Source organism: Triticum urartu, chromosome 2A (assembly GCF_056163025.1).
Source record: "Triticum urartu cultivar PI428250 chromosome 2A, HENAU_Tu73, whole genome shotgun sequence".
Classification (NCBI taxonomy): domain Eukaryota; kingdom Viridiplantae; phylum Streptophyta; class Magnoliopsida; order Poales; family Poaceae; genus Triticum; species Triticum urartu.
The window spans coordinates 99,363,633-99,385,959 of record NC_141874.1 but is presented as its reverse complement, the minus strand read 5'-3'; the positions used below and the strand labels follow the sequence as shown (position 1 = coordinate 99,385,959).

At 44.7% G+C, this 22,327-nt stretch overlaps 1 protein-coding gene, 1 long non-coding RNA gene and 1 pseudogene across 5 annotated transcripts; 1 reads left to right on the top strand and 2 right to left on the bottom strand.

Annotated features, from left to right (window-relative positions):
* Positions 1-2,846: 2,846 nt before the first annotated feature.
* LOC125541136 (GDSL esterase/lipase At1g31550-like) lies at positions 2,847-4,460 on the bottom strand (annotated as a pseudogene). The gene is made up of 2 exons (XR_015615029.1): positions 3,995-4,460; positions 2,847-3,893 (listed from the first exon to the last, which is right to left on the bottom strand). The product of XR_015615029.1 is annotated as a GDSL esterase/lipase At1g31550-like (transcript).
* A 1,874-nt stretch (positions 4,461-6,334) lies between these two features.
* Positions 6,335-18,018, top strand: LOC147984077 (uncharacterized). Of its 3 annotated transcripts, XR_015615838.1 has the most exons (9): positions 6,335-6,940; positions 7,028-7,113; positions 15,124-15,230; positions 15,718-15,910; positions 16,061-16,225; positions 17,001-17,076; positions 17,170-17,271; positions 17,367-17,455; positions 17,536-18,018. It is a non-coding gene; the product is annotated as an uncharacterized LOC147984077 (long non-coding RNA). The 3 variants fall into 3 exon arrangements; XR_015615839.1 differs by having other exon boundaries at positions 6,336-6,940; positions 17,170-17,245; positions 17,367-18,018; XR_015615837.1 differs by having other exon boundaries at positions 6,337-6,940; positions 17,367-18,018.
* LOC147984078 (uncharacterized) lies at positions 8,276-13,089 on the bottom strand. The gene is made up of 3 exons (XM_087545654.1): positions 12,681-13,089; positions 11,688-12,611; positions 8,276-11,601 (listed from the first exon to the last, which is right to left on the bottom strand). The coding sequence occupies exons 1-3, from the start codon at positions 13,087-13,089 to the stop codon at positions 8,276-8,278; spliced, it is 4,659 nt and encodes a 1,552-aa protein (XP_087401780.1).
* Positions 18,019-22,327: the final 4,309 nt, after the last annotated feature.

Sequence of the window (22,327 nt, the reverse complement as noted above, 5' to 3'; positions counted from 1 at the left end):
TATTCTTGTAACCCAAGTCTGTAACGATATCTTGTATATGCCTTGATCAGGGCTTTCTTATCCTATATAACACGAAACCAGCGGCCTACTACGGTAGGTTAACACGCTTCCTTATTTCACAGGATATACCTACATCAGTATTGATTTTAATCTGCTCGGCATCCAGTGGTCTCCACCCATGACCTTGCAATAAGTTTGCATACTCTCCCGGAAGCTCCAGCATCGAGAGTGCTTCTTTGATCATCTTCATTGACTGAACTTGTTCCATACTCACCTTGTCATTGGTAGTATTGTTCCTCGGTGTCCAGATAGCTGACATAACTGTGACAATTTTAGCTCGGTCCAGATCATTAAACATGGGATCACAGAGAATATCTCTAGAACAACTACATACATGGAGTTCCGAAAGCTTGATATGCAACCATTCCCTTGCTTCCCTCCAAAAACTCTTAGCATGCGTGCATTTGATCAATGAATGAAACATGCCTTCGTCTGCATCTATAAGTGTGTGTTCTCAGTTAATGTGTTTCATGAGAGGAAAAGCAATAGTTGTCCTGGTTTTGGTGCTAAAAGGTATATCTAGATTAATATATCTTTCCTATTTCTAAAAATTTAACTTGGTGGTGAGTTCACTCACCCTCCTCTTGCTCTTACATGTGGGACATAGTTCAACGGTTACCGAAATAAAATAATCTCAACGCGTGGTCTGGATCAAATCATGATATTGTGTCAGAGTGGCCTTGTTGCAAAAATCAAAAGATAAAAGCAGAGCAAGCTTTCGCAGTCAAAGATTTTATCTATAAATTATCCATGCTTCGACACAACTATTTTCTTCGACTCTGACACTACCTTAAACCTATCTCTACATATAAGAGAGCTGCTAACAAGATTCGTGTTCATAGTAGGAACATGCTCCACGTTCCTTAGCTGCACAATCTCTCTCGAAGTAAGCTTCGAATCTACCATGCCAACACCACGAACAAAGATGTGGCCCATTCCCAATTAGGAAAAAATAATCCCGGGCGACCTGATAAGAAGTGAACATAGATACGTCAACACATGTGAACATTACAACTCGTATAAATTCACCAATATGATGATTGAAATACTGATGGATAATTGGTAAATACCACACACATTAGTATTGCTAGCGGCCACAACGTTGACAGTCTTGGAACCCTTTACCTTCCGCGGTCTGCAAATTTTGAGAATTCCTCGAAAATTTGTCGGGCTTTCCATAGGTAAAGCACTATAGGTCAGCTTTGTTATTTTTCTTCTTCATGGAGGTAGTAGTTTTGACAACCGGTAAACCAGAACGTGGTCTTACCTTGCCACCTCTTAAAGAGCACACCGGTGAATTTGTCTGGTCGTAATGCATCGACAAAACCAGCAACTCAGGAAATTGCCTACTATTAGGTTTTTGGATTATTAGAAAGTTAGGCAATTTCTTGATTAATTTTAGAATATAAATCATGGTTAAGGGACCAATTAGCATGTACTCCCTCCATCCCGCAATATAAGACATTTTGCAAAGATGTCTTATATTATAGGAAGGAGGGAGAGCTTGCAAAACGTCATATGTTGTGGGGTGGAGGGAGTACATTTAAAAAAAAATACTAGATTCACTAAATAGAATGAACAATAGCATCACACATGCAACAATGAGAAAGTATCACATGGAAACCAAGTTTTAGTGGAAACTGGTGAAAACCACATGAAAACGATGTTTTAAAGTCTCGAAAAAATCTTTAAAAAATGTGAGACGCTAAGAATGTGATATTCTATAACCATGTGAAATTCCCAAGTTCAAACACATTAGCATTTACGAGCTACCAAAAAAAACAAAATCAGCATTGAATAGTGCCGAACAGTACACATCACTATTCATTGCTGAATTTTCATAAATGGTAATGTGTTTGAACTTGAAAATTTTCATGCCGATAGAACATCATCCTCTTAACATCCTGTATTTTTCTCAAATTTTTCTGAAACTTTTAAATTTGATTTTCATGAAGTTTTCTTTGAAACTTGGTTTTCATAGGATATTCTCTCTGCAACAATAGCCATAATTAAAGATTAAATCAGATCACAACGCATGTATTGATGACACGAAATGGATGGCCGAGGCGACAATGCGTGACACCACCTGACTTGGAAGGAAGATGATCCACAGTGACAAATATGAGCAGTCACGCGTAGAGTTTCCTAAAAGCTAATTTTCCCTCTTCTCTTCTAATGTAGGACACAAGAGCGAGAGGTTTCATAGACACGTTCTCCTGCTTGCGAGCACGCCAATGTTTGAGATGGAGTAGACTATAATGACGGCTCAAACAGTGAGAGGAGACAAAAACCTTAAGTCGATTTGTTGTGTTATATTTGCGATGGCTGCCAGATCGAATATATTAGAGAACGAATAGTCTCGTGTCACCTCACCTTTCGGGATTGGATTAAAGATTGCACCTCCACCTCTTGCCATACGTGGGCATGATTTATTGGATTTAGCTATTGGGTCAAGCAGCGAACCAACCCGTGGTTTGATAGTTAGGAGGATAATAGTATCTCTAACACATCAGAGTTCAAGTCCTAAACTTGACATTAATGCTCGTATTTTCATGGATTTATCCCATGTCTTTCAGCGATGTACCATCAGTGGAAGGAAACGCCCCGCCGACTAAGAAGACGTCTGTAGCGACTTCATCAATCTCAAGATGATGTGCCGACTCAGTCTCTCGGGGTGCTCATAGGGGTATGGTGTGCGTGCATGCGTTTATAAGGATGAGTGTATGTGCGTATGTATGAGCGTCTGCGTCTGTACCGTGTTAAAAAAAGCTATTGGAAATAGAATATTGTAACAATATAGTTCTTTTTTATACTATATAGTCTTGATTTATTTGGAAATAGAATTATTCAGCACACCATGTGATGCTCGCAATAAAATGTGATAAACCGAGAAAAATCCCAAGCGAATGAGACGAACTTTGTAGCACACGATGTAGTACTGTATAGTGCGTAGCTAGCCGTGGTTGCATTTGGACATGATGGACGGCTTGGCAAAGGGGCCGTGGAGCATCCCGCGGGCCATGATCTTGTACACCGCCTCCGTCATGTGCAGGCCGTCCCACGACACGTACTTGGCCGGGTCCGGGCACGGCACCACCCCCGGGTCCGAGCAGTGGAGGGTGAGGTTGGCGTTGTACGGCCCGCCGCCGCCGCAGCACGCGTGCAGCACCGTCCCCGCGGCGAACCCGTTCACCGCCGGGTTGGTGATGAGGCTGAGCACCTCGTTGTAGTAGTCCACGTAGGTGATGGACACGCCGGGGTGGGCGCGGCCGAGCTGCCGGAGCTTGCCCTTGAGCATGCGTTTGTGGTCGGCGGTGAGGCCGTTGAGCCACCGGAGACATCCGGCGGAGTCGTAGTCGCCGGGCTCGCCGCCGCGGTAGAAGTAGAGGTACCGCGGCACGCAGCCCAGCGGGAAGATGCCCGGCACGTAGACGTTCCTGGCGCCCAGCTTGATGAGGGCCTCCACGGAGAGCGCGATGGAGCGGATCACCGGGGGCACCAGCGGCCAGACGAACCCGAGCGTCCGGTTCTGGAAGAAGGGGTGGTTGTAGTCGTTGGCGCCGATCTCCCCCACCAGGAACAGCGAGCTCTCCATGATCTCCCGCCGCTGCTCGTCGGTGGAGGCGATCGCGGCGAGCACTTTCTTGAACCACCCGATCTGGATGCCCAGGGAGTAGGGGGTGATCTGGTCCACGTTGAGCCGCTTCTTCCTGAAGAGGAGCTGGTTGAGCGCCGTGCCGCTCGCCACTGCGAAGTTGGCGCCGTAGCGGAAGTCACCCTTCGTCGCCGGCGACTTCGGTACGCCGGCCAGTACGGGAACCCCAGCCTCTCCACTGCATGCACGTACGCACTCACATCAGTCATTTGCATGTTAGAGTACAACTGATATAACGAAGTGCGGATTAATTACGCATGCATGCATGTGAAGGAGTACCGACGAAGTCGACGATGAGGCGGCCGTCGGACCAGCGGCCGGTGGGGCGGCCGAAGAAGGTCTCGCCGTAGGGCGACCGCGACACGGAGCCCGGCGCCTTGGAGTAGTGTATGAAGTTGCCGGTGTCGATCAGCGAGTCGCCGAAGCTGAACAGACGCCGGCAGGAGCTGCTGCTGCTCATGTTTGACTTGGCCGGCGCAGACGCCGACGCCGACGCCGTGGTGGCCAAAAACGCAAGAAGCACGGCCACCACGAGCCGCAAAGGCAGAGTCGTCGTCACAGCCCCCGCCATGGTGGGAATGAGATCGACACCGACGGGTAGAAACTCCAGACTTCTGGCCGGCCGGAGCTCGGAGCTGAGGCTACTATATGTGATGTGATGTAGGTCCGGTAGGTAGCGTGTACGTACCCACATCAATCATGGATGGCGGAGGGCATGGACAGAAATGCTCGGGGTCTCCGGCCTCCAACATTTCTAAATCGGACCGGGCATGGCGACGCGTATGCGCACGACTACGAAGCGTCGGTGTGTTGCACGAGCTGTTTAAATTACTTGCAAGAAAATGGAACTCTTGGCCAACGGGTGGCAATGGCGTGAAGATATTCGATTTGATTCGAAGGATCGAATCGGCCGTTGACTTGTCCAGATGTGATCCAGATCTCCACGGGATCGACCGGTGGAGAGCATCCGCATCCATCCATTGCGATCTCGTCAATTCGTGAAGCAGTTTGGCAGTTGATGGGAGGGGGACAGTAGCTCACTGTGCGTAATGAAGTACGGGTCTGATTGATCTGCCACTGCGCATCAGTGACCAGTTTTCCTATTGAAGGTTATAAACTAATACAGGTGGTACTAGCATGTCTGCAAGCAGGACACATCTCTTCTTTCTTTCTTTTTTTGCGGAATATGAGCAAAAACATACTTGTTGAAGGTTATAAACGAGGTAATATCACCATGGTGCTTAAATTTGCCATCAATGTTCATTTTAGTGCATAAACTTGAAAAATGTGCCGAACTGATTCTAAAACTTGGAGCGAACGTGCAAATACGATGCTAATCCAATCCACAGATGTATAATGCGCTCACATGACACCGTATTTTAATTAGCATTAATGTACGTCTCCATGACCAGTGGGCCTCACATGTCAAAATAAAAGGAAATTAAACAATACAAAACAGTCCCCGCCTGGTCTCAAACTTACGAAGTCAAGATAACTAACGTCGATCCGTACCAATACACCATTCATGTTTTCTTGTCAACTAAAAATAACTAGTAGAATGCCCGTGCGTTGCCACTGGCTTCTGAAATCGTCAAAGATAGAGACACTATAACACGGTCCCAATTACATAATAATTTAAGTCCACTTAACTTTGTAATCTAAAGTGATAACAAAATAGCACATTAACAATGTATACATATAAGGGATGATCCAACTAAAAATCTATTAAAAATTACTGAGATATACTTGATGCACTTAACAAATTTTGATGCTTCTATGTCTCTTTCTCCGTCTTCTTTCATCTGGCAGAAACAAACGTGCTAATAATATGTACCTTTTCACCCGCCCTATCTCATAGATGATCATGAGCCAGCTGTAATTCCACAATGACCATAATATATATGTTTTACAATATTATATATTGTTTATATTATTAATTACAAAGTTTATGCAATTGGTCTTACACCATCCTGTAAGAACATACCATCCTTCATAAAGCATTCCAAATCGTCGTTTGATAACAAGGCATCTTCAATGTCCACGAACTTGGTTTTCTTGGGGCAGACATGGTTGATTCGATGACTATAATATCTCTAGGGATACAAACATAGTCTATCGTCATGATACAAAAATGAGCCAAATTTGTATTAAAATGAGACAAATTGGTTGAATACAAAAGGCAATATGATGAAAGAAAGATCGATAATAACATTGAAAAGAATACCTTGTGCCATAACATTTAAATTGGCATACTTTTTTGGTGTTTTATGAGATATCACCGCCTCCACATCATTATGCTGTGAAAAACTCGGTGAATTTCGTCCCTTTTTAGCGTCGCCCTTCTTCAACATAAACCAAGTATACTTTGTTTCTTCACTCAAAATTGTGTTTTTTGTGTGATATTCTGAATATATGGAATAATTATAAAAAAGATTTATTTGGATGATCCATGTTTAATTAATATATCTATATCCTTTTTTACTTTAATATATACTATCTTTTTTCGTACATCATTTTTTTAGGCATTTGTTTTCTTACAACAAAGGTTGCTGATCCAAGGCCCCAAGAAGCCCAAGCCCACTCGCATCATGTGCCAACCAGCACCCACCAACTCCTTCTCCTCACTCTCTCCACTCCCTTTCCACTCACGCACACAATCCATATCACGGCGGAGTTACCCACACTCCCTCCGCTCTCGCCCCCACAGCCGCACAACCGGCGGCCTCGTCTCCCACCGCCGCCGCCGCCTCTCCCTCGCACGCCTCGCCGGCACCTCTCCCTCACCCGCATCACCGGCGCCTCTCCCTCTCGGGCCGTTGTTGCCTCTCCGTTGGCCCCGTCGTTGTCGCCCCTGATGTGCCGCGGCGCCGTGAACCGGCCTCATAGGCACGACCAGGGTGACAACAGCTCCCCGACGCCGCCGCCCTCCGCGAGGAGCGACGACAGCTCGAAGCTCTGCGGCACGGCGTGCGCTGAGCGACACGCCGTGGGGGCACCGCCGCCTCAGCCACCGGCGTGGCCGACCACCCGTCCACGTCCCCATAGCTGCCGCCGGCCGGCCACACGACCTCACGCTCGTCCAGCTCGAAGCACGCGCCGTCGTGGCCCGCCTCCGGCTGCTTCAGCAGGCCAAGAAACCGAAACGCCCCCTGCGCCCGGCGACCTCGGCATCTCCATCGACCGTCTCAGCAAGCGCTATGTGGCCCGGCTCCCGCATTGCTGATGGTAAGCCCCTCCTTTGCTCTCTTGGCCTGCTTGCTTGCTTGCGAGCCCCTCCTCTGAATTTGTTGGTTGTTTGCTTTCTTTCTTCAGCAAGCCAAGAAACAGGGAGTGCGGGCAGTAGTACTCTGAATCCATCAATGCAACTGAATCCAAACATGTGAATCAAGTTGTGGCAGGTATCTCTGCATGCTTAATTCACTCAATTTTTTGTGCAGTAGGAGTAGTTGCTAGAAATTTACTGAATTTTGTTTCCAGTAGATGCACTGAATTTCAAAGAAAGAGTACTCTAGGAGTACATGGAGTTGATGCACTGAATTTTGTTTGCAGTAGATGCACTGAAATTTACTGAATTTTGTTTGCAGTAGGAGTAGTTGCAGTTCTGAACTGCTAGGTGTACTTGTGGAAGCACTTCGCTGGTGCGCCGTATCTGATTGATTTGCAACTAAATTCTAGCCACTCTGAATTCTGAGTCTGAATGCACATCAAGGAGTATTTTTAAAAAGTACAGCAAGGAGTAGCATCTACAAGTTTAAAAAGCAATTCAACTCGATTTCTGCGTGTATCCATATGCCCAATCCTGCTCTAATTCAGCCGACTCCCATCTCTAGATAAATAACAGTAGAATAATCTGTGAGTAATGTTATTTCACAATACACTGCCAATTTTCAGCACCAAACCAGGAAAATTATGTCAAACGATTATGGCCTGAATTGTGACAGTACTGAAAGCATGCAAACATGCCTAAAGGTTAAGTGTTTCACTACTGCACTGGGATTAAAGATTCAGTTGTTTTCTAGTCTAGTGACATTGTCATTGTAGTTTCAGTAGAAATGACCTTCTTCCTAATTAGTAACAGAGATGAAAGTTTATATAGTTGTGATATTTTTGGTGTAATATTATTGTTTGCATGCTTATATTTTTTTGTTTTCTGCATGTTCAGAATTGCATGCTTTGGGGCCGCATCATAAAAACTTATCTAATGTAGAACACTCTAGTGGAGTCTAGTTTTACAACAACGGGTGACCCAGGCAGTGTGCAAAATTTGTGCAGGAAAACAAAGCCGAGTTTAGATGTAGTAGATGATTGATTACAAAAAAACAAAAGAATAATATACATAAGCAATCCAGCAAAAGGGAAAATAATGTCACATACAAAAAAAATTGGCAACTTGCAAAGTCACAAATCCGAGGCAATATTATTAATATTTGACTTGTTGTATAAACATAATAAGGTTTAATTGCTAACATCGAAAGATAAGATATCTGTACAAGAACACCGAAGAGCACCAACTTATCTGTAGCATGAGAGTAAATCCTCTGTCATATTTAAGAGCGGACTTCAGCCTGTAAGGACTTCCTTATAGACGATGTTCTTCATCGAGGTTTGTAAGGAAAATGTAGGTCTTTTTCGCTTCTTTGATTTATTGCTTTGCTTCTTGCCATTCTCCTTGTCCTTCTCCTTCTCAATGAGGATCTTTATATTTCTCTTCGCAGTGGCTCGAGACAATGCGACATAGAGTTGACCATGAGAAAACACCGGATTAGGTAGGTACACGCCAACAATCGGAATCATCTGTCCTTGAGCCTTGTTAATCGTCATAGCAAAGCTAAGACTTATAGGAAATTGCTTCCTCTTAAACTTGAATGGAAACATGTCATTGTCAGATGGGCATAGGGGTATTCGAGGAAGGAATACCCTCCTACCTGCGTGTTGTCCGATCACGATTTCTGCGTCGATGGCGTTCCTCTCGAAACCTCGCACCACAAGCCTCGTCCCGTTACACAGACCATTAGCCGGATCAATATTCCTCAGAAGTATGATAGGGCAGTTGAGCTTCAGTTTGAGTGCATGCGGAAGCAGACCGTTGGGAGTCAATCCATTTAGGAACTCAGGAGCATAGTAGCCATATGGGTCGTCTTCTGCACTGTCAAAGCTATGGTAGATTACTTCTTCCCCCCGAAAACGCTCTACCATGCGTATGTTTATCTTGTAGACATTGTCGTTCATGGTGGAGAGGATTGCGCGTGAAGTCATGTAATTCGGATCAGACATGTTGTCATCTAGTCTCGGAAACACATGGTCAATCAGCTTCTCCAGGTCGCCACCCTCGCCTGTAGACGGCACACAAATATCTTTAGGGAGTCGTATGTTTCCTTGATCGTCAACTTCCTCGGTACCATTGCCTACCCTTAGCAAGTAATCTGCAAACCAGGTGTCATTATGAGCCCTCATGTTGGTGACGAGCCTTAGCTGGCGCATACCCTTCCAGAGATGTGAACTTCGGAGGGTTGCATCGATTATCTGACCCCGGGACCCCCTCCTGACGACTGGAAGCACCTGCCTGAAGTCCCCGCCAAACACAACAGTTTTTCCTCCAAAGGGTCGGTCCCGTCTTCCCATGATGTCGCGCATGCTGTTGTCGAGTGCCTCGACCGCCTGTCGCTTAGTCATGGTGGCCTCGTCCCATAGTATCAATGAGGCCATCCTCAGTAGCTTGGCGGTACCACTCTGCTTCGTGAAGGTGCATGAGGCGCCATCGTCACAGCTCAATGGGATCTTGAACCTCGAGTGGGCAGTCCTGCCTCCAAGCATGATAGAAGCGGCGACACCTGACGTTGCGGTAGTGATAGCGATGTTTCCCTCGCTTCGAACCTTGGCGAGCAGCGCCCTATACAGGAAGGTCTTCCCTGTACCTCCCGGGCCATCAACAAAGAACACACCCCCATCACCGCGTTCAACAGCAGCTAGTATCTCGTCGTATGCAACCCTCTGCTCCAAGTTTAGCGACGATGCCAATTTAGTGTCGTTGATGTCAAAATCGATGTTGGATTCCTCGATCACTTCTCTGGCCTCGCCCTCGTTTGGGTCGAACGCATCGTCAATGCATGGAAGAGCGAAATCAGCTATGTCTTTGCCCATGGACTGCAACATACCCCTAATGTCAAGCAACACCATCTGTTCCACCTCAATCGGGCACGTGTGTGATCGCCGATAGTCATCAGACATAGGCTCAAAGTGCCTATCCCATAAACCACGCACGTCGCCTGGCTCACAGTGCACCAAAATTGTTGCGAAGAGCCTCCTGAGCGAACATGGCATCGCCCACTGCTCTGCCTCGGTAAGACAGTCGTCGAGCGTGTTATCTGCCTCGATGAGTCCCAACCTTTCGGCAGCCTCTCTAAAGCTCCCGCATAGCCTACCATCCACGGTGAGCATGTCCTCATAGGATGTCTTGCCAGCAACATGGTTTAGCAGCACACGCAGATAGTATCGCTCCCCCTCGGCAGGATTGGCAGACACAATTCGACCTATCTGATAACGCTCCACCCGCTCTTTCCAATACTTCTTACCCTTCTGCCATGTGAACCTTCCAGGAAAATCCTTGTACAATATATTCCTAGCCCACGGGTGGTTTTGGTTAGCTTTGAAATACTCTGTCAACATGGATTTGGAAGCATTGTCAGAGGCGACTACGTCGGTCAAGTGAGCTTGCTCATTGAATGCCACCCTGTGCATATTCAGGAGATGAAGAGGCAACTGTAGGACAGGCGGGTCATTGGCACACAAGGGGAAGCCAAATATCCTCCACATCGCCTCTGGAGGAGTAACCCACCTCGCGTCTACGTATCTTTTGATCTCATCAATGTTACCATCGGCGTCGGGTTGGTCGATGCTGAAAGAAGCCCTATCATGGCCCTTGTATATGTACTTGTAAAGGTATTTGACGGCCTTTATGCTGGAGCAAACCTCAACGTTGATGTGGAAATTGAACATACGCAGAAGGTAAGGGTTATACGGCACAACCCATCTGTTGTCCAACATTTTACCCCGGACCTTAGCCTGCCGACCATCATCTCGACGACGATAAACTGGGTATGAGTCCTTGCCCTGTGCCGTGTTATCATTGAACGGCCGCGGGTATCTGCACTTGCACTCGTTCTGTTGCACACCACATGGTCCATGCATCATATGTTTCACCACCAAGGCATGGAGTTCATGATACTTCTGCTTGTCTGGGAGTTCGGCAGAAATAAGTCGGTCATACTGCTCTGGAACGACAAGCTTATAGGCAGAATCCATGATCAACAAAAAGTGTGCGTGGGGGAGGCCCCTCTTCTGGAACTCGACTACGTATACATATGTGACAACAACACCCAGGATATTCTTCTTGAACAACATCTCTTTCATAGCCTCTAGCTTGCCATGGAACACACGAGCCACAAGATCAGGTCGGTCTTGCGCTGTTTGACCAGGAAACAACTCATTCGTTATCTCTTCCCAGTTAGGGTTGCAGGTCATGGTCAAGAAGATGTCAGGCTTTCTGTAGGTATGGACAATTGCCATGGCATCCATATGCCTCCGCTTCATGTCGCGGTCGCCACCTGGGTACGTTCCAGGGAGCACTATCCTTACTCCAACAACGCTTGCCCAGGTCTCTCCGGATGTAATTGCATCAACAACTCCTTTATACAGGTCGGCGCGGATCTTTGTCTGGTTCTTCCTATACCATTTCAACCTACAACTCTCAATCTTGATGTACATGTCCACCCCCCATTGTTGGAGCAATCGTGCTCCACAGAGTATGGGATTGAATATCCCAGGTCGTGTCTGCAGCATGTAACAGTAGTAGTCTCTCACCAAGACGCATAACCTGCTATTCCCCTCTGCACATGGATGAGTAACGCGGAAGTTAGGATTCATATGAGAACTATACAATTCATCAAAACGACATAATACGCATAAGGCTTACCTGCATCATCATCATCATCATCACGTCCACCTCTTGGTTGTTGCAAAACCGGCCAAGGGACATCACGTTTAGGTAGTTTCGGGTGCCAACCGAGCTCCCCCATTGGGTAGAAGAGTGGGTAAGAGAGCGGATCATACGAGCCAGCCGTCACATGTATATTGTGCCTCTGGTTGTCATTCCCGCAAAGTGTAATCCTACGATCGAACCTCTTCGCTAGGTCAGTGCCCTCCACCCAAATTGCAGCGACCTCAGATGATAGAGGTCTATTATACTTCCTTTGGTCTAGTCTCTGGTCAGTGTTGAGGTCTATCCTGTAATCATCGAGGTTGTCCCTGTGCGCACCCAAACTCCTAAACTGCTGGGAGTACGGGTTTTCCCTGAGTATGTCCACTAACTTTCTGACGACATCTTGGTCTAATTGCTTGGTGGCAGCCTTGCGATGGGTTAGGCCTGGGTCGTTGTCATAGAAGTACAACTGTAGATGCTCTGGACGGGGTGTTGGCCCGAAGGAATGAACGTTGTGGTAGATGGTGCCGTGCGCCCGAAACGTGTACACCCCAGACTTCATGTTTGTATAGCTTTCATCGAGGCTGACGCCGAGGGTTGTGAAGGAGAAGTGGCCGTTGAAGAACCGTATGTTTTCCCGAAAATGCCTAGAGTCCACATCAGTGCTAGACCAAAGCCTCATGAGCTCCGCGATGGGCTCCGGTTGCTTCAGCTCGATCTGCCCACTGCGACAGCAGAATCCAGGGGCCTCAGACACAAACTTCTTGGCCTTGCAGTGGTCGCAGTTCGCGGCGTGCTTCAGGATGTGTGTGTTGGCTGGGAGGTTTGAGTACACATAGTCAAATGGATCATGGTCGACATAGTTATTGTGCCTTGAGTCTTCCAATTCGTTGTGCTCCATGTCATCAACATCTGAGCCTGCAAACAATGTTTCAAATTAGTGTGATACCCCCAACATGTGGATCACGCTCAAGTGGGTGTACATACCTTCACCAGCAAACATGTAATATTCATCGTCAAAGAGGTTGTCAGGATTGGCATTATCATTCATAAGACCATTGAGGTAAGCGTCCATGTCGTCTGCCCAGGTGCCAAACAACACAAATGAGGGTTCAGTCTCAAGGGACACAAGGAGAGTAAGGATGGGGGTGTTACCTTCACTTCTGATCGTGTACTCCGGCGTGCTAGATGATGTTGAGGCACCGTGTGCTTCAACTACGGTAGGTTGTCCCGTTGAGCTTATCTCTGATGTGGAGATGGACTTGACGGCTGGGGTATTCGCCCTACCTGCAAAGCTTGCATTACGACGATCTAGCAGAGCCTTCCTCTCACCACGTGGCACCTGCGAACATGACTTTCGCTTGCCAATTTTCTCCTGACGCTTATTCGCCGCCATACTTCCCTTGCAAGCTCGCTCTCTTGTCCTACGCTGAGCTCTGGACTCATGACTCTGCTTGCCAGCGCCATATTCCACTTTTGTTACCGGATCACTGGTTTGCTGGTCGGCACTTGGTAGGTTTTATGAGGTTGCCATCTACATCACCATCACCTAGGGTTCTGCTTAGGTATGCACCTACAATATTACCGAATCATTATAAATAACCGATGAATGATTACAAGATGAAAGATGATCGTTGATGGGATATCTACCATTGGTTTCGGTGTTGCGAATTTATGTTGGGGCCAACTTGACGGTTGTAGCACGATCTATCTGTTCACTGTCGGATTGTTGCATGATGGTTGGAAGTGTGAGAGTCGGACAATGTGCGTGAGGGTTGAAAGCGTGAGAGTTGGATAATGCACTAGTTAGATCTGGACGTGGCATTGCGATCGATTCAGCACAAAGGGTGTTTTTCCTTCTAGCATAGTCTGCCTTTCTCTTTGCACTTGACTCCCACTGCTCATCAAGGGTCCTGTTGTTTCGTTGTTCCTTTCGTCGCTCACGCTGCACTTGATTATTTTTTTGGAGGTTGATCGTACCCTCTTCCTTTTCTTCCGATAAGATTCTCATCTCCGTGCATTTCTCTGCTCCCTTTGTTCTTCTTTCTCACGTTGCCACCCAGCTAGTACATTGTCATCAATGTACCCAACAATGGGAGTACTCGAAGCAGGCAACGTTGCATCAGCATGTGACAAGGATGTATAGCTGGAGCTAGTTGGGTTGGCTGGTTGAACAATAAAATTGAAACATAACCATATCATCCATGTTCAGCAAGCAGGAAGTTGCAGAATGAGGTCATTCTATCCAATGATTACTTAATTTATGAAATGGAAAATTAAACACATGTACCTGATATGCTATGGGAAGGTTGATCAACACTTGTTATATCATCAAGAGGGGGTTGGGAAACACACTGAGTTTCATCTTGGAGGTTGGTCACAGTCTCATCTTTTTCTTCGGATAAGCTGCTCGCCTCCGCGTGTTGTTCTGCTTCTTTTTATCGCCTATGTAGTTATTGTTGCTTTCTTTATCATGTTGCCCCATAACTACCATTACCAAATTTACGCTACAATTATACCAAGTATAAATTCTAGATCCATACCCGGTATCTCATGGGAAGGCTGATGAACATTGGTGATATCGCCAAGAGGGGGTCGAGAAACATTCTGCTTTCACTTTGGAGCTTGATCGTATTCTCTTCCTTTTTCTTCCGATAATTTTCTCGCCTTCGCGCGTTTCTCCGCTCCCTTTGTTCTTCTGTCAAGTTATTACTGCATTCTTTATCATGCTTTCTGGTAGATAGCTTGGCGACATTCAGGAGTAGAGATGTTGTCTGGGAATCACTTGGGGTAGACGCTGGCGCAAAACCTAAACCATCATGACCATGGGCATTTAGGCAGACATCGTTATGTGGAGATTTTGGACCTAGAGGAACAGAACAAAAGCTACTGGTTAGGCTCACAGATGAATATGAACACCCATAAGCACAAGAAGGGAAGGTGCGTCCCATTGCGACATTGTCCATTGGATGTTTTTGTTTAAGATGGATCTTTATTTGGTTCAGATCTTTGCAGTTCTTCCTCCCTCTCCTTTTATATTACCATGTAAACCTCCTTCTATCATATTGTCCCTGTTAGTCTAGCCCTAAGTCTGTACTATTTAGATCACTTCCCTCTCTCTCACACCCTCCATTATCCATTTCCCTCTCATGTAAGAATACTTTTGTTTTGATTGCGACACCCCTCTCTCCCTCCTGTGCTCTCTTTCATTTCCCTCTCCCTATCTCTCACCCTCCACTATCCATTTCGCTCTCATGTCAGAATACTTTAATTGATCGTCCATATTTTTTAGTCATACTCTTGTGGGAATACACTGGGATTATGTGCTTTATAGAACAGTGAAGAACAATGGTAGGTTAGTTTTTCCTGAGAAAATACAAAATCAGAAAATTTAATTTGAGTAAGGCTTATTTTATCCATGTTTTTGCAGTTTGTGTTCTTCACTGGTGGCATCGTGGTTCTGACACTGATATTGAATGGTTCTACCACACAATTTGGTTGCACGCACTTGGTATGGACAACTTGTCAGTAACAAAGGTTAGCTTTACAAAATTACAGGTTTCATCTGTGAGTTTTTTAACCTTGGAGTTAAAGAATTTGCGTTTATGCGTGCTAATCAGAAATCTTTTGAACTATAACTCCTCTTTCGTTTCCCTAAGATTAATTAGTAAATAGGAAGATTATATGGTGTGATTGTTACACATATTTTATTTATGTGCCTATGAGTTCAGGGTTGGTGGATTAGCATCTTATATAACCATGGCATGAAAATGATTAATTTTTTCTTTCAGTTGAACCTATTTGTAAGTCCCAAAGGTGTTGTGAGCCTTGCTTACTACAATTTTTAGTTAAACTTCTTCATCCAACAACTACGAGGAGTAGGTTTCGCGTGACTGATACCATGTTGCTTCCAGAAATACCAGTACTTTATGGTTTCACATGTGATTGCCCTTAAATATATATATAGTGTAGTAATGTTCTGTTCAGGTTCGGCATAAAAGTTGTATTCTGATTACTGCTGCAGCTTCGCATGTTGAATTATGCCAGACATGAAATTCTAAACAAGACATTAGAAGCTTTTGGTGATCTCAAAGATGATGAGGAGCTTGGTCCTGCTGACCGGGTTACAGTTAAGAGATATATCACAGGCTTGAGTAACTTGGAAGATGAACATGCACATCCACATGATGACAATCACGATCACATCCATCCGAAGGGTCATTTTCTCTTTTTTGCCCTTAAATAGTTGGCTTGATATACGTCCATAATTATATCTTGTCTCTGTATTTTATGGAGATGTTTAGTTTCATACTAAATGCGGTCAGTTAACAAAGATTATTTTTCCTTTTTGTAAATATTGTCTTCAGGTGTGCAAGCCAGTTACTGGGCAATGCTTGACGAGGGACGGATAAATGCAGCTACAGCCAATATTTTGATGCGATCAGTTAATGAAGCTATGTATCTTGTTTCTAGCCGGCCATTATGCGATTGTTCCAATTGCAGTCCAATGTCCATTTCCTAAGTTACTACAGGTTTCTTTCTGCAAGCATGTTACCACAAAGTTTTATCACATACTTCACAGTACAAAGATTGGAGTCAAGATGTTACATCTGTCCTGCATTTCTTCGTGCTCATAGAATTGCAAGGAGATTTTACCAAGATTTTCTTGATAAAATCTTGGAAAACTTTTAGAATGCTTTTATGTGCTTGTTATTTACCACTTCTTTCCTACCAATTCCAGAACTTAGTATCCAATCCATGGATCGGAGGCAGTAAATGAATATTAGTCACACTACGTGGCGCACATGACAGATGTTATGCGTAGGTGTCCGTCGTTATAGTCCATAAGCAGAACAGAAAGTAGTATTTTGTTACTTGTCAGAGCCAGCCTGATACCCTATTTTTTAAGACACGTGGAAAGTAGTATGGTGCAGATGGACGCATGGCTCAAACCATTTAGCTTTTTAAGGTTGAACTATGTAAAGCCTGTCTAAAGTCATCGTCATTTGTGATGTCCTGTTCTAGTATCGCCCCTTCAGAGGGACTAATATGCAATACTGACATGGTAGGTTCTTTTGGGTTATGGTTTTTGTCCAAATCTGTTAGGCACGATTGATGAAATGATCAAATAAAACCCATTTGATAATGCACGTTATTTACAAAAGCCCCATACCTAGAGTCATTGGGTAATACTCGTCAATGTTGTGACTCGGTGCGGGAACGATTTCTGGGATGGATTCGTTGACATTTATACCCTCATTATGGCCTGTAACGCGGAAGTTATATGCAATGTTGTGTTTATACCAGAATGAAGGTCAACAAGACGGGGTAGAGGGTATACCTGGACTTCCTTGGGGATGTAGATCAACAAGAGGTGGTAGAGGTACATCCGATGCTTTTCTTTGTTCCGGTGCCTTGCTATTTGAATTTCCCATACTTAACTTTGGTTCTGATGAGTGACATATCACAAATGTAGGTCAACATGAGAAGATCAAATAAGAACTATTTGATAATGCACGTTATTTAAAAAGCCCCATACCTGGAGTAATTGGGTAATACTCGTCAATGTTGTGACTCGGTGCGGCGACGATTTCTGAGATGGATTCATCGACATTTATACCCTCATTATGGCCTGTAACACGGTAGTTATATGCAATGTTGTGTTTACACCAGAATGAAGGTCAACAAGACGGGGTAGAGGTGATGTGGACATAGCCTCCACCGATGAGACCAAAAATATTATCCTCATATACAATAATCAGGTGATTTCTATTAATAATTATATAAATTATAATTTTGTTACTCGGAGTAGAAATACAACACGTTCTTTTATTGTATGCAGAATACCAGAATATTTGTACAAGGGCCGTGTGAAAATGAGGAGCAGTTCATATGCATGGAACACATACACATGCATGTACATGCCATGCATGCACCATCGAATCATCCATGATCCATCACAACCATCATTTGATGTTACGTGCACAAGGACAGAGGGCACCAGGACCGAAGCACTTGGATTAGGAATCAGATCGTGGTTTCTCAGTCTGGCCCTGGAACGCTGCGGCCTCTACACGTGGGCCCGTGCACGTACGCCAGAAGCAGAGTCCGGATGGGACACAGCGAACCGACTCGACAGCACGTCTGCCTCTAATAAATAGTTACCCTAGATTATGTTTTAGACTTGGGTTTTGTTTAGGGAAGTTTAGCTATATTGCTACTTTTATTTGTTTTCGTTCGTAGCGGCTAGTGCGACCGTCAAGACATTCTATCAGAACCCCATCTTATGAGATTAATCCCATCTAGCATATTCGCAATTTTGAGATTGCTTGGCTATTATTTTCTTGCATGTTCTTTGATTTGCTTGCAGGAAAAATCCTTCGTGGATAGGTTGATCATGCCGTTGGCTCGGTCGATAACGCCGTGAAGTTGGTTCAGCGATTGCCGTGGATATCAGTCGTGTACGGTTCTCCCTGTACGGTTGGTAGCCGGATCGTGAGGGTCAAGTCCCATCCAAAATCATAGTTATCTCCCTCTCATCGAAAGATCGGGTCCCCACTTCACATCAAGTGATATCAGTTTTCAGGTTCATCGATGAGAGATTTACAGTTTTATCAGGTTAGATTGTTTTTCAATCCTACAACCCACTAAAAAAAAGTCCAAAAAAATTAAATTAGTTCATTCACTGCACCTATCTTTTTTAGCCTTTAGCAATTTGCATCTAGTATTTGCTTTGTTGAATTTTTGGTTGCATCCATCCTACAAATAGTGCTGGTTTAGATTGGTTAGGGTGTAAAATTATCTGCTAGATCAAACCTTATTTTTGTCCACAATATTTTCCGACGCAAAATCGTCCGTGATCTGAAAAAGTAAACGAAAGACGAATCTTGCCGTCCGCCACTGTGTTCCGTTTCGCACACGCGCCTGCTCTAGCTGTACCTGCACCCCACGTCCCATCCGCCTTAAAAAAATTGTTCCGTGCTGCCGAGCGGACGTCCCAGCTTCTGGCCTCTAGCCAGGGAGCGTGACCCCATCAGTTCAACCATCAGCACTTCATTAGATCCACCGCTAGTAGCACCCATCCATCACCGTGAGTTGGACCTAATTGCTTTCACAGTAGCACACAAGTTCCAACGAGTGTCCTCAATTTTTTTTCTATTGCAGTCTCATCTTTGGTAGTACTGCTTGATTTCTTGCTAGTACCGGCTTGACAAAAAAGAAAAGCAAAAAAAAAAGAGCAAAAAAAAGATAAAAAGAAGCTAAAAGAAAAAGTTGCAAAAAATCAGGCCGGCTAGCATCTGTTTTGGGCTGATATTTCCTTTTCTGGACATTCTTTTGCTGCTACAGTGTTCATTGCCGTGTCATTTATCATCTGCTTTCGAGGTTTATTATACACGGCGTTTATACCTCATTTATATCTATTTACTTAGAGCTACCATATTTTCGTCGTTTCCACTCCCTTGATTCAGTATCTGGACTTAGATTGTTTTATCTCTTACTAGTCGACTGCCAGCACTAGTTAGGAGTTTGAGCAATTATTCAACTTGCATTGCTTTTTGCTAAATTGTGCCACTAATATTGTGAGTTGAGAAGCCTTTGCCAAGCTACACTTTTTCTACCAATAAGTACAGGTTCCGGCTCTACTGATTCCTGGTTATCGCTCCATCCAATCTTCATCGGTAGTTTGAAGCCAACACCAACGCGTCGATCACCACCTGTTGCATTGGTAAGAACAAGTAAGAATTTGATACTAAGTTTGAGTGTGAGCGAATTTTGTCCACCACATCCTGTTAGTTGATAGGGATTATACATTGTGTTTTTTTCTCTTTCGCTAACAATGGCACAGGATCAATCCACACTTGAGGGCCTCACCGCGGATGTGAAAGTCACCAGCGAGCGTCTCGCCCAACTTGAGGGTGCTCAGATTGCGGCCGAAGAGAGGCTCAAGGCCATAGAGGATGCACAGGGTGTTGCGAACACACAGCTAAAGGACATCTTGTCACGTCTTGACGAGTTGCGGACTGCAGCCCCCATCAACAACAACGCGGATCCTCACAACTCCACGGATGGCACCGCTATTTCGCGAGCTCGGCGTGTGCCCATGGGGCATCCACAACACCCAGCTACTGCCACTGATGCCGCCACCATAAACCAACACCAACAAATTCCTCCCCGCGTCGAGCAACATGGGGACAACTATGAGGATTATTCTGGTGACACAGAAGACGACCAAATGGTCAACCACCATAATGATTGTGCTCATCGACAACTACGTTTCAACCGTCAAGGTATGGCACGAGGTCCACACAGGTATGATGTTCGAGATTATGACCACTCTAGTGCTAATTAAATTTACTATGCCTGCTTTCAATGGTAAATATAATTCAGATGTCTATCTTGATTGGAAACTTTCTGTTGAACAAAAATTTACATGTCATGATATTCCTGAAAACCAATGAGTTAGGGCAGCCACTAGTGAATTTACAAACTTTGCTTCCATGTGGTGGAGTGAATATTGTCGTATTAATGCAAATAATATACCTACTTCTAGGGATGCTTTAAAACGAGCTATGCGACAACGTTATGTTCCTTCATATTATGCTCGTGATAAACTAAATGAATTGCAACGTCTAAAACAAGGTAGCAGTTCTGTAGAGGATTATTATCAAGAATTGCAAACTGGCTTAGTGCGATGTGGATTAGTTGAAACCGAAGATGCTATGATGGCTAGATTTTTAGGTGGTTTGAATCGTGATATTCAGGATATATTGGACTATAAGGAGTACAATTCTATTACTCGTTTGTTTCATTTTTCTTGTAAAGCTGAAAGGGAAGTACAGGGACGACACAACAAGGGACGAGGTAACTTTTCTGCAGGTCGCCGCTCATCATGGACACCCTCTCCTACTGTTCCGTCCACTACTGAGTCAACACCACCTATCTTGCACAATGGTGCACACTCATCAAGTTCAAAATCAGCTCCACAATCATCCGAGGGTTCGAAAGCAATTTCTGTAGCACCCACCACTTCGTCTGGACGCACAAGGGACATGAAGTGTCATATATGCAAAGGTGGCGGGCACTTGATGAAGGACTGTCCAAATAAACGAACATTCATTGTGCGGGAAGATGGTGAGTACTCTTCTGCTAGTGATTTGGATGAGGATACACGTGCCATGCTTGCCACTAATAATGCAGGTGACTCTAAGGAGCATGACACGGATGAGATACATATTAATGCTGAGATGGCAGATCAGTACCCAAGCCTTGTAACCATGCGAGTACTTAGTGCCCAGGTGGGGCATGATGAGATGCTTCAACGCCATAATCTTTTTCAAACTAAGTTTGTTGTCAAAGGGCATTCTGTTCGTGTGATCATTGATGGTGGAAGCTGCAATAATTTGGCGAGTATTGAAATGGTAGAGAAGCTTTGCCTCGCCACTACAAGACACCCCCATCCATATTACATCCAATGGTTCAACGACTGTGGTAAGTTGAAGGTAACGCGCCGTGTGAGAGTCCATTTTACACTTGGTTCGTATCATGATTATGTTGACTGTGATGTCGTTCCTATGCAAGCATGTTCTTTATTGTTAGGTCGACCTTGGCAATATGATAATAGTGTTACTCATCATAGTAGAACAAATTCGTATACTCTTGTGTTTGAAGGAAAAACCATCAACTTGCTTCCTATGACCCCTGATGAAATAGTAAATGATGGGAAATCTAAATCAACGGACCATGCTATGCACACTATGCTTGCTATCAATTCTGAAATGTTTCCGTTGAGTGTACCAACTTGTGATCCGGATATACATTGTACCCATATAGTTAGTTTGCATCCCCATAATTCATACATAAACTTTGTGTGGGATCAAACTTTTCATGATATTCCTAATGATGTTATGGCAAATTTATTTCATCCTCATGAGTTAATGCCTTCGGAACGGCCTATATATGTTGCATGTATTTTTGCGTTGCTCTATGATGTGTTTCAGATAAATGAAAGCCGAGGACGGCTTTGTTTTCAAGAAAGGGAGGATGATGTGGACATAGCCTCCACCGATGAGACCAAAAATATTATCCTCATATACAATAATCAGGTGATTTCTATTAATAATTATATAAATTATAATTTTGTTACTCGGAGTAGAAATACAACACGTTCTTTTATTGTATGCAGAATACCAGAATATTTGTACAAGGGCCGTGTGAAAATGAGGAGCAGTTCATATGCATGGAACACATACACATGCATGTACATGCCATGCATGCACCATCGAACCATCCATGATCCATCACAACCATCATTTGATGTTACGTGCACAAGGACAGAGGGCACCAGGACCGAAGCACTTGGATTAGGAATCAGATCGTGGTTTCTCAGTCTGGCCCTGGAACGCTGCGGCCTCTACACGTGGGCCCGTGCACGTACGCCCGAAGCAGAGTCCGGATGGGACACAGCGAACCGACTCGACAGCACGTCTGCCTCTAATAAATAGTTACCCTAGATTATGTTTTAGATTCGGTTTTGTTTAGAGAAGTTTAGCTATATTGCTACTTTTATTTGTCTTTGCTCGTAGCGGCTAGTGCGACCGTCAAGACATCTTATCGAAACCCCATCTTATGAGATT